We start from the raw sequence: 12,937 nt of genomic DNA, 5'->3' as shown, positions 1-12,937 counted from the left end.
TTTATAATAGCCAGGACATGGAAGCAACCTAGATGTCCATCAGCACATGAATGGATAAGAAAGTTGTGGTACATATACACAATGGAGTATTACTCAGCCATTAAAAAGAATACATTTGAATCAGTTCTAATGAGGTGGATGAAACTGGAGTCTATTATACAGAGTGAAGTAAGCCAGAAAGAAAAACACTAATACAGTATACTAACACATATATATGGAATTTAGAAAGAAGGTAATGATAACCCTGTATGTGAGACAGCAAAAGAGACACAGATATATAGAACAGTCTTTTGGACTCTGTGGGAGAGGGTGAGAGTGGGATGATATGGGAGAATGGCATTGAAACATGTAAAATATCATATGTGAAACAAATCGCCAGTCCAGGTTTGATGCATGATACAGGGTGCTCGGGGCTTGTACACTGGGATGACCCAGAGAGATGGGATGGGGAGGGAGGAGGGAAGAGGTTCAGGATGGGGAGCACATGTACACTCATGGCGGATTCAAGTCAATGTATAGCAAAACCAATACAATATTGTAAAGTAAAATAAATAAATTAATTAAATAAAAGAAATGTCAATGCTCACTCTTGCCATCTCCTGTTTGACCACTGCCAATTTGCCTTGATTCATGGATCTAACATTCCAAGTTCCTCTGCAATATTGCTCTTTACAGCATCAGACTTTACTTCCATCACCAGTCATATCCACAACTGGGTGCTGTTTTCGCTTTGGCTCCATTTCTTCATTCTTTCTGGAGTTGTTTCTCCACTCTTCTCCCGTAGCACATTGGCACCTACCTACTGAGTTAATCTTTCAGTGTCCTATCTTTTTGCCTTTTCATACTGTTCATGGGTTTCTCAAGGAAAGAATACTAGTGGTTTTCATTTCAGAAGATCTGAATGGTCATTTTTTTCCAGAGAAGTGTACAGATGGCTAACAGTCCCATGAAAAGTTGCTCAGCATCTTTAATCATCTAAGAAATGGAAATTAGAAGCACAATTTGATATCACTTCACACCTATCAGAATGGGTATTATCAAGAAGATCACAAATAGCAAGTGTTGATGATGATATGGAGAAAGGGGCACTGTAGCACACTTTTTAAGGGAATGTAAAAGTGTTACAGCCACTGTGGAAAACTGCATGGATGTTTCTCAAAAAAACTAAAAATAAAACTATAATATGACTCAACAATTCCACTCCTGGGAATTTATTTGAAAAAAAGAAAAATCGCACTCCAATTTTTATTGCAGCACCATTTATGATTGCCAAGACATGGAGAGACCGTAAATGACCATCATCAGATAAATGGATTAAATAATATGTGAATGGGGAGAGGAAAGGGCAAGAAGGGGTAGATAATTAAGAGTTACAAGCTATTATGTATAAAATGAATAAGCTACAAGGATACATGGTAGAACCCCAAATATATAGCCCTATTTCATAGCAACTGTAAAGGGAGTATAACCTTTAAAATTTGTGAATCACGACATTGTACACCAGAAGCTTAATATTGTACACCAACAATACCACAATAAAATCAATGCAAAAATGCTAAATAAAATATTAGCAACCATAAAAAAAAATCAGTAGCTGATTTCTTATTGAAAACAATGGAGGTCATGAGGCAGAGGGCTTACATATTCAAAGTATGTGCAGGCTAAGTTGCTTCAGTTGTGTCCAGTTTTTTGCCATCCAGTGGACAGTAGCTCACCAGGCTTTTCTGTCCATGGGAGTCTACAGGCAGAAATACTGAAGTGGGTTGCAATGCTCTCCTCCAGGAGATCTTCCCAACCCAGAGATCTAACTCTCATTTCTTATGTCTCCTGAATTGGCAGGCAGGTTTTTGTTTTTGTTTTTGTTTTTTTAACCACTAGTGCCAACTGAGAAGCCCCATTCAAAGTACATATTATATCAATCAATAGTTCTATATTTAGCAAAATTGTCCTTCAAAAACGAAGCAGAATTAAAACATTCCAAGACAATGGGGAGAATGTGTTACCAGCACATTTGTACTGTGGGAAATCCTGAAGGGATTCTTCAGGGTGAAATGTAAGGACAGTGAATGGTAACTTGAATCAAAGCTAAGAAATAAAGCACAAATAAAGGTAATTTATCTAAATAAACATAGAAAGAGTATAAATGTATTTTTTTGTTTGTAACCCCTTTTTTCTATCTGATTTAAAAGACAAATACAGGAACAATAATTAAAAGCCTATGTTGATATGGTTATAATACATAAAGATGTAATTTGTTACAATAACAGCATAAAGAGGGAGAATGGAATTATGTAATAAACAAAGTTGTATATGCTATTGAAATTAAGTTAGCAAGAATTCAAACTAGATTGTAGTAAATTAAGAATTAATAGTAATCCCCATGACAACCACCAAGAAAGTTACAAAATATATATGGGAGAAACAACAAAAGGAATTGCATAGTACACTATATTATATCTATTTAATACCCAAAACAGAAGTAATGAAGGAGCAAAAGAATGAGAAAAGACAAGATATATAGCACATTGGCAAACATAAACCCTATCTTATCAGCACTTACATTAAACATAAACAGATTAAATTCTCAAATTTAAAGGCAGAGATTCACAGAATGGATAAGGAACATAATTCAACTACAAGCTATGTATATTTAGGATTCAAAAGACACAAGTGATTTGTTATTAAAAGAAAGAAAAAAATATGCCATGTAAACAGTAAACAAAATAGAGCCAGAGTACCTATACTACTATCAAACAAAATAGTAGTTTTACTTAGCAGCAAAAAATTGTTATTAGAGACAAAGAATCACATTTTATAATTATGAAAGGATCAGTCAATCAATGACACTACAATTATAAACATGTATGCTCTTAACAACAAAACATGAATCAAACAATGAGTGCATTTTAAGGAGAAGTAGTTGATTAAAAAGTAACAGCTTGAGATTTGAATACTACATTTTCAACTATGGATAGAACACCTAGCTAAAAGATCAGCAAGGACATCAAAGACTTGAAAAATACTGTTAACCAATGGACCCAAAGACATGTACAGGACACTCCACAATACAACAGCAGAATACACATCCTGTTTAAGTGCACATGGAACATAATCCAGAATATACCATATATGTTAAGCCATAAAATAAGTCTCAATAAATTTGAAGCAATTATAATAATGTACCATAATACAGTAAAATTAGAAAAAAAATAGCAGAAGGAAATTAGGGAGATGCAAACATATGTGAAAGTCAAACATTTCTAAATAATCAATGGGTTAAATAAGAAATCATTAAGAAATTAGAAAATACTTGCAAATTATTGAAGATAAAAACACAGCATATCAAAACTTATTGGACACAGTGAAAATAGTATTTTGGTACTACTTAGGTACTATAGCTAATAGTACTTAGCTATAAATACCTACACCAAAAAATTAAAAAAATTCTGATTAATAACTTAATCTTTCACCTTAAAAAGAAAATTAAAAATAGAAGAGAAAACTAAGCAGAAAATAAGCATATTGAAGAAATCAAATATTTAGCAGAGATAAATGAAATAGAAAATTGAAATAAATAAATAAATAAAATCAACAAAACCAAAGTTTGATTGTTGAAAAAGATCAGCATAATTGGCAAGCCTTTAGCAAGACCAAACTAAAAAGAAAGAAATAAGGCTCAAATTATTTAAGTCTTTGATGAAAATGGAGACGTATCTACTTTGTAGAAGTAAAAAGAATGACAAGAGAATACTATGAATAATTGTATGACAATGGATTAACTAAGACACAAACAGTAAATTCCTAGAAATTCACAATCTACTGAAACTGAGTACAGAAGAAATAGGAAATCAAAAAAGACAGATTTTTAATGAGTGAAAAGATTGGATTGCTAATCAAACAACTTCATATAAAGTAAAGATTAAGCCCAGGTGTGGTTTCACTGTTGAATTCTATAAACTTTTTTTTTTTTTAAATAATGCCAACTCTTCACGAATTCTTTCAAAAAATGGGTATGGTAGCACCTCCTAGCTCAGTATATGAGATCATTTTTATCATATCACATGGAATTGTATAATGACATAAAAAACAAAAGAAAACTAAGAACCAATATTCTTTATGAATATAGATGCAAAACTCCATAACAAAATACTAGCAAACCAAATCTAGCAGCATATTAAAAGGATTCTGTACCATGATCAGTTTATCCCAGGAATGCAAGATTGCTTCAGCATTTGAAAATGAGTCAAGATAATACACTCTCTTAATAAAATAAAGAAGGCAAGAAATACACAATCATTTCAATAGACACAGAACATGACTTGACACGATTCAATACCTTTTGATTATAAAAGCACTCAAAAAGCCAGGAATAAGGAAATGTTCTCAACCCAAGCAACATTTACCAAAATAAAGGCATCTGTCATCATATTTAATGTTGAAAGAAAGAATATTTTCTTGTAAGATCACAAAGAAGGCAATGATTCCCATTCTTGCCATGCTTTTTTCACCATTGAACTGTGGGTACTAACCAGAGAAATTGTGCCAGAATAACAAATAAAAGGCATCTAAATTGGAAAGAAAGGAATAAAATTATTTCTATTTTCAGATGACAAAATCATATTTAGAAAAACCTAAAGAATCCACAAAACAATGATTAGAGCAAATAAATGTTTAGCAAAATTGTAGGATATAAGATCAATATACTTCTGTACCCTAGCAATGAACAACCCAAAAATAAAATTAAGGAAACAATTTTGAAAATAAAAAGGTACCCAAATTGGAAAGGAAGAAGCAAAATTCTCACTATTTGAAAAGAGACATGATACTGTATAAAGATAGTCCTAAAGACCACCAAAAATCTTTTAAAATTAATAAATGAATTCAGTAAAATAATAAAATATAAAATCAATATACAGAAATTTGTGGTATTTTTATATAACTCTCAGAAAGATAAGAAAATAATCCAATTTATAATTGTATCAAAAATTAAAATACTTAGTAATATATTTAGCCAAGATGTTAAAAGACATGTACAATGAAAACTGTAAGACACTGACAAAAGAAATTGAAAACACAACTAAATAAGGAGATATCCCATTTTTCTGGATCAGAAAAATTAATGTTTTTAAAATATCTATACTACTCAAAATAATCTACAGATTAAATACTATCCTTGTCCACATTCCAATGGTACATTTCAAAGAACTGAAACAAACAATTCTAAAATTTATGTGGAACTACAAAAAAATGCAGAATAACCTAAAACAATCTTGAGAAAAAAGAATAAAGCTGGAGGCATCATGTTCTCTGATTTCAAACTATACTTCAAAACTATAGTAATCAAAACAGTATGATACTGGCACAAGAACAGACACACAGATCAATGAAACAAAACTGAGAGCCTAGAAATAAGCTCACACTTACATGGACAATTAATTTATGACAAAGGAGCAAAGATGCGAATAGAGAGGAGGAGCAAAGATGTGAAATTGGAGATTTGGAAGTAAGTGATGACTCCAGTTTACAAAGTTATATTGGGGTAAATAAGGAGGGACAGACAATAAAAACTACCTGTTTTAGTAGGTTGGTAGTGGCCACAGCCGAGAGATTGGGTGGCAGATGTAAAGTTTTATTTAATGACACATATGTTGAAATGAAGGTGTTAGTCACTCAGTCGTGTCCAACTCTTTGTAACCCCATGGATTGTAGCCAGCCAGGTTCCTCTGTTCATGGGATTTTCCAGGCAAGAATACTGGAGTGGGTTCCAATGCTCTCTTTCAGGTGATCTTCCCAACCCAGGGATTGAACCCAGGTCTCTCTGTCAGATTCTTTGCCATCTGAGCCACTGTGGATGTTATTTACATATATATGTACATTAGGTTTACATAATACACATATACATCAATTATATATATATATATAATATATATATATATATATATATATATATATATATATAATCGAAGAAGGCGATGGCACCCCACTCCAGTACTCTTGCCTGGAAAATCCCATGGACGGAGGAGCCTGGTAGGCTGCAGTCCATGGGGTCGCAAAGAGTCGGACACGACTGAGCGACTTCACTTTCACTTTTCACTTTCCTGCATTGGAGAAGGAAATGGCAGCCCACTCCAGTGTTCTTGCCTGGAGAATCCCAGGGACGGGGGTGGGGGGGCCTTGTGGGCTGCCGTCTCTGGGGTCACACAGAGTCGAACACGACTGAAGTAACTTAGCAGCATATATATATGTGTGTGTGTGTGATATATATATATATATATATATATATATATATATATTAGGCTTAGGTAGAGGATAATGGATGAAGCATGGAGTTAGAGTAGATGAGGTTAAGAGCTGAGGTAAAGGATTTTTCTGTGGAGAAAAAGATATAACTTACACTGAGCCAAGAGGGAATGAGCAAGGGAATGTCGAAGCAGAGAGGGTGCTTGATAGAGTTCACATCTGAGGGTGGGGATCTGGGTCTTCTCAAGTTAAGAAGAAGGTGACCTCATCTTCTGGGAACAGGGCTGAAACATGAAATAAGTCAGAAAGAGATGAGCAAATTGATTGACAAACAGCATAGGGACAGGCAGTAGATGACACAGAGTATGAAACTAAAGCGGGGCCAATGCATCTCTGTACTTTTTCCAGAATTGGGGAATAACACAGAGTGTGAAGTGTATGTAGGACAGAGATGAATCAGGTGACCAGACTTAAGGAACCATGTTGAGGTAGAAGAGAAGGCAGGTAGAGGAAGCCAAGAGAAAGTAACTTGGATCAGAGAGCAGGAAAGGATGTAACTTCTCTGGGCCTCAATTTCCTTATCTGTCACTAGAGGTCAGTTGTGAGCATTGCCTAACAGTTTTATTGTCTGTAAACATGGACTGGAAAAGGAATAGACAGGCTGATTGGTTGTGAGCAAGGTCATGCCCAAATGGGCTAGAAACACACTTATAGAAAGATGAGAATGTTCAACTTGTCTCTTTATGAAGCACACTTTTTTTTTTTTTTTTTTTTTTTTTGCTTTCTGGCCATGTCTTTCTCTGCTTGACCAGATTGTCATCTCTCAAAGAACTGGACCAGTGTCCATAAATTTCTTTCAGGATGAGACTCCCCTTATTCCTTCCTAAACTAACAGACCAAAACTTACAGCACACACATCCTCACTACATCTAAACTTTGGCAAACAAATCCCTTCAGGCCAAACAGGACTCTCAAACCAATATCAACCACCTAATGGGAAGTAGATGGGGAAACAGTGGAAGCAGTGTCAGATTTTATTTTTTTGGGCTCCAAAATCACTGCAGATGGTGATTTCAACCAGGAAATTAAAAGACGCTTACTCCTTGCAAGGAAAGTTATGACCAACCTAGATAGCATATTCAAAAGCAGAGACATTACTTTGCCAACAAAGGTCCATCTAGTCAAGGCTATGGTTTTTCCAGTGGTCATGTATGGATGTGAGAGTTGGACTGTGAAGAAAGCGGAGTGCCAAAGAATTGATGCTTTTGAACTGTGGTGTTGGAGAAGACTCTTCAGAGTCCCTTGGACTGCAAGGAGATTCAACCATTCCATTCTAAAGGAGATCAGTCCTGGGTGTTCATTGGAAAGTGAAAGTGAAAGTGAAGTCGCTCAGTCATGTCTGACTCTTTGTGACCCCATGGACTGTAGGCCACCAGGCTCCTCTGTCCATGGGATTCTCCAGGCAAGAATACTGGAGTGGCTTGCCATTTCCTTTGCCAGGGGCTCTTCCCACCCCAGGGATTGAACCTGGGTCTCCCGCATTGTAGGCAGACACTTTAACCTCTGAGCTACCAGGGAAACTCATTGGAGGGACTGATGCTAAAGCTGAAACTCCAATATTTTGGCCACCTCATGCGAAGAGTTGACTCATTGGAAAAGACTCTGATGCTGGGAGGGATTGGGGGCAGGGGTAGAAGGGGATGACAGAGGATGAGATGGCTGGATGGCATCAATGACTCGATGGACATGAGTCTGAGTAAACTCCAGGAATTGGTGATGGACAGGGAGGCCTGGCATGCTGCGATTCATGGGGTCACAAAGAGTCAGACACGACTGAGTGACTGAACTGAACTGAACTGAACCCAAGTGGAAGGAGACAGTTTGCTTACTTTTGTTACACAGAGACATCCTCTGAGGATAATAATTTTCAGGAGGCTCTGAGGGTAATCTCATAAAGGAAGTTAGCCCTCAACTTGTTTTGGGAAATAAAAACCATCTTGGAATAAGTATCTTCCCTTCCAAGGAGATTTCTTTAAGTGCAACAAGATTCATTTGGCCATATCAGTGCTGGGCTGTTCATTTAAATTCCAGTCTACAATCATTATGTACACAGTTTGCAGTGTTTCCAAATAATTCTGTAATAAACATTCAGACCTTGATTAGACTTCAACCAGAACTTGCATTTGGCTTTAGGGAAAAAGAGGGGAAATTTAAAGAAACTGCAGAGATCTGGGCTTTATTTCATAAAGCAAAACTGAACAATCAACCAACAAAATAAAAACAATAACAGCAAAAAAACAAACAATCAAAGCACAACAAAAACAAACCAATAAAAAGTATCCCAAAGGGTGCCCAGAAACTGATATAGGTTCAATCACGAGAGGCAATCAGACATAGTGGAAGAACATGAAACCTGAGTACAAATCCTGCCTTGAACTTCCAAACAGTAAGCCCCTGGACAAGTAGATTTCCCTTTCTGATGTGTAGTTTCTTCTTCTGTAAAATAAGGGTAATGATAGCTATCTCATGAGATAATTGTGAGATTCAATGAGAAAACATGTGCCAACTTCTTGTGCATTGTATATGGCAAAAAAGGGTACTTAGTAACTATTACTTTTCCCTTTACCATCTTCATCTACTTAACCTACAACACGACAGGAAATGTCTCCAGTGTTATTGTGCCAGTCCAGAATTTTTACTTAGTAATTGAATAACCCAGGACTCCCTCCCCACTCTGCCCCAATTTATTTTCTCTGGGATAAGGGCATTATGTTGATATATCTCTGGAGCAAGGTAGTCCACTGAGATTCTCATCAAGAAAGAATGTTGCTCACCTTTGACCACAAATTTCACAGTGTGACTGTGCTGCTCAGAGCCTAACCAGCCCTTGACAGTACAGAAATAGGAACCTGAGTCATCTACCACTGCAGACTTCAAAAGTAAGATACTGAAGATTCCTACTTTGATGGGTACTTGGTTGTTAGTCTATTCCTTGTTTCAAACATAATTAATGGGGGGAGAACCCCAAGCCTGGCATTGACGGCTAATCCTCATTCCTTTGGGTACTGTGAAGCCATAGCCACTGCCAGTCATCACTGTGGGTTTAGAAACAGATACTGCAAAGGGAAGACAAAAGAGGAGGCTCTGGGAAGTTACAAGGATATGAAAACACAAGGCTGTCATCCATGTTGAGTCTAGGGTTATAAATATCTCTGCAAAGGGAAAAAAAAAGGTCTGCTGATGTGGGGAATAAAAGGGAATAAGACAACTTAAATAAAAATAATTTCCTTGGAAAGAGTAAGTGTCATTTTATATTATTTGGGGATGTGTGCTATCTGTTGTTTAAAAAATAAACTGACTAAAACAAAGCCCAAACAGTTTTTTTGTTTTGGTTTCATTTTTCATTTTGCTTTGTTTGCTTGTTTTTGTTCAGAGTTTTTGGTTTATCTGAAGTTTTGGATGACCAGGGGTTAGATTTTTGTAAAATTGTCAAGCTAGCTAAGCTTATTTTTACTAATCCATGCATACCCTTCCCCAGAGTTTCTCTGCCAACATTTTTACATTCTCTGATAACCTGATCAGATATACTTATTTTTATGAGTTTTAAGAGAGTCCAAGGGTACAATCAGGCTATGGGTCCTGGAATTTCTGGGACACGTGAAGGGGTAGAGATTTGAAGGCCAAAAAGCCTTCCCAACATTTATTAAATTCTGCCACGAGAGTGATAACCCTGAGAATATCCTGTTCACTACCTCTGATTAGCACATATAACTGAAGAGAGACTATGTAGAGGTAAACCAAGGTCTCTGGGTTTCTTAGGACTTTCTAAGATTGCAGTCTTTTATTGGGTCTTTGCTTATCAGTACTTTCTTAACACCCATAGTGACTCACGTTTCTGGACACGGAGTTCAACGATCTTATCTCTCACAACTTGGTTGCCATCAGGAGTCTGCCAAGTGACTTCACATGTGTAGTGGCTCCGGTCATCCATCTCCAGGGTATTCAGTTGGAGGGACACATCTCCTGGAACCTCATGATTTACATGCAGGCGGCCCCGGTACTTTGCTTGCTGAATATGGTCTCCGGAGGGGTCACGTAGAAAAATGGTGACTGAGTCAGATCCACGTTCTACCAGCCACTTTACTAAGACTTGTGTATACCCTTGCAGAGGACCATAGGTACAGGGAATATTTACATCCCCTTTCCAAGGCCCTGTCACACTCTCAGGCACTTCCAGGATGGGATGTCCTGAAGAGAAGGGAACAGAAGAAGGGAGAAGACACAGATGGTACACTCATCTGAGAGCTAAGATGGCAGTGGCAGGCTTCAAGAGGGTTCTGAGAAACACACCCTTAACTCATACGTTCATATTTTCCATGACGTTTTGTTCTCTGCCAGCTCTCTTATCAATCAGAACCAGTCCTTAGAAGGAAAGCCCTAAAGTTGTTTTTTTTGGTTTTGTTTTGTTTTTAGCACTTGTGAGTTTCAAGTTCTTTTCCTATCACTTCCTTGCTTTGAAGTGATCCTGTATAAGTCAATTTACACCATGTTGGACCTATTTTTTTCATATATTATATAGAAATTCTGAATGGAATGATCTCTAAGGATCCTACAAACTCTAATATTCTGTAAATCCATGGGAAAAACCTCTTTCAACATTTTCCAAAAGAAGTATGGGAGCAAACGCTGAGCAATTGGGTCTGAGCTATTTTACTGCATGTAATTATGCACTTGGAGAAATGCGGTGGCTTCAGGTTTCAGAAAGAAAAGACTATCTACCCTGCTTATTCCTCACTGCTCCCTCAGAAAGGCTCAGTGATTGGGTCCTTGCACTAAAATTATTTTCTGGAAGGGAAGAAAGAGGCAGGCAAAGGACAATTCTCAGGGTGGAAACTTGTATAAGATGCATTTCTGTTTAGTAAAATCATCAGCTATTGTTAAATGCTGAAAACATACAATTTGTAAGCTTGATATTTTTTCTGATTTCTATCCTTTCTTTATCTTCATTTTTGTTTCTCTGAGTTCTCAGCAAAAGTACATTGGAAAATTTCATCCTGAGGAGGAATGGAGAGGAAAATATTTGGAAGGGAAAAGGTTCTGAGTATAATCTTAGAGCTGACTGGTAGGAATGGTGATAGGGCCAAAGGGTGATTGTTTCTTGGCTTGCTGAGAAAGGAAACTAAGGGGGAAAAGTTGAGGATATTGAGAGAGATACCACCTTCCATCAACAATTTCCATCCATAAGCTCATATCTTGAGAATTTTGTGTTTTATTTAACTGGAGTCAGGAACCAGGGATTGTATTTAGATACATTTTTATATCTCTCTTAGGAGAGGTAGTTTCAAAGTGTAGAAAGTAAAAGAGTTAGTCGCTCAGTTATATCTGACTCTTTGCAACTCCATGGAGTGTAGCCCACCACACTCCTCTGTCCATAGAATTCTCCAGATAAGGATCCTGGAGTGGGTAGCCATTCCCTTTTCCAGGGGATGCTCCTGACCCAGGGATCAAACCCAAGTCTCCTGCATTGCAGATAGATTCTTTACCATCTGAGCTACCAGGGAAACCCTTATCAAATAAAAGATTTTTATATAGCCTAAGATTCCCAGGCTTTAATCAAACAGACGAAAGATAGAGTGGGGGCATGTGTTCTAGCTCTCAGAATGTATTGCCAAATACCAGGGCTTCTATCAATGGGAACACTAAAGTCTAGCCTTTGGCCTGTGCCCTCAACAGACACTCTAGTACATCTCCTTTACAACCTGCTGGGACCTATCGAGTTATGAACAGGTAATAAGTCATCCCTTGGTTGTAGGAAAACTAGAGAGGACACTTTAGCAACAAGGCAGCTTGGCAGCCAATGTGAAATGTAGGTCAAATTAAGAAATACTCATCACTTTCCTGGAAATTTGGGTAGGGGAAAATCTATTTCAGGAAATTCCCAACACTTGGGGAGACACTTTGCCCACTATGGATCCTTGCAAACCACCAAATGGTGAGGTACTTGGTACAACAGGGTTTGAAGTACCAGGCAGGATGGAATTTGGAGGCTTCCAGTATGGCATAGCTAGAAGGGCTTTTAGAATCCACCTAGACAAATTCCCTCATGGTACATATGGACAAGCTGAGGCTCAGTGAAAGAAAGATGCTTACTCAAAGTCATACAGAAAGTAAGGGCACAGCCAGGCCTGGAGGACTAGAATGAAGTCTTTCAGATTCCACACTGCCTCCTTACTTTTTAAACTGATTAATCTACCAGCCACAACTGAAACCAGCACCTTCTTATCTGGATCTATTTGATATGGTTTAACAGTGGCATCTGGTCCCATCACTTCATGGGAAATAGATGGGGAAACAGTGGAAACAGTGTCAGACTTTATTTTTTGGGGCTCCAAAATCACTGCAGATGGTGACTGCAGCCATGAAATTAAAAGACGCTTACTCCTTGGAAGGAAAGTTATGACCAACCTAGATAGCATATTCAAAAGCAGAGACATTACTTTGCCAACAAAGTTCCATCTAGTCAAGGCTATGGTTTTTCCAGTGGTCATGTATGGATGTAAGAGTTGGACTGTGAAGAAGGCTTAGCGCCGAAGAATTGATGCTTTTGAACTGTGGTGTTGGAGAAGACTCTTGAGAGTCCCTTGGACTGCAAGGAGATCCAACCAGTCCATTCTGAAGGAGATCAGCCCTGGGATTT

General features: G+C 37.4%; 1 protein-coding gene across 1 annotated transcript in view; it reads right to left on the bottom strand.

Moving 5' to 3' along the window:
* The window catches only part of VSIG4 (V-set and immunoglobulin domain containing 4), a 35,161-nt gene that overhangs the window by 19,172 nt on the left and 3,052 nt on the right, over window positions 1-12,937 (bottom strand). Inside the window, exon 2 of the mRNA XM_055563587.1 lies at window positions 10,132-10,488. Coding sequence (XP_055419562.1) covers window positions 10,132-10,488 — 357 coding nt within the window. The remainder of the gene's footprint in view (window positions 1-10,131; window positions 10,489-12,937) is intronic.

This window comes from Bubalus kerabau, chromosome X, assembly GCF_029407905.1.
Source record: "Bubalus kerabau isolate K-KA32 ecotype Philippines breed swamp buffalo chromosome X, PCC_UOA_SB_1v2, whole genome shotgun sequence".
NCBI classification, from domain to species: Eukaryota; Metazoa; Chordata; class Mammalia; order Artiodactyla; family Bovidae; genus Bubalus; species Bubalus kerabau.
The sequence above is the reverse complement of the archived record's forward strand: the minus strand, read 5'-3'. Positions and strand labels throughout refer to the sequence as shown.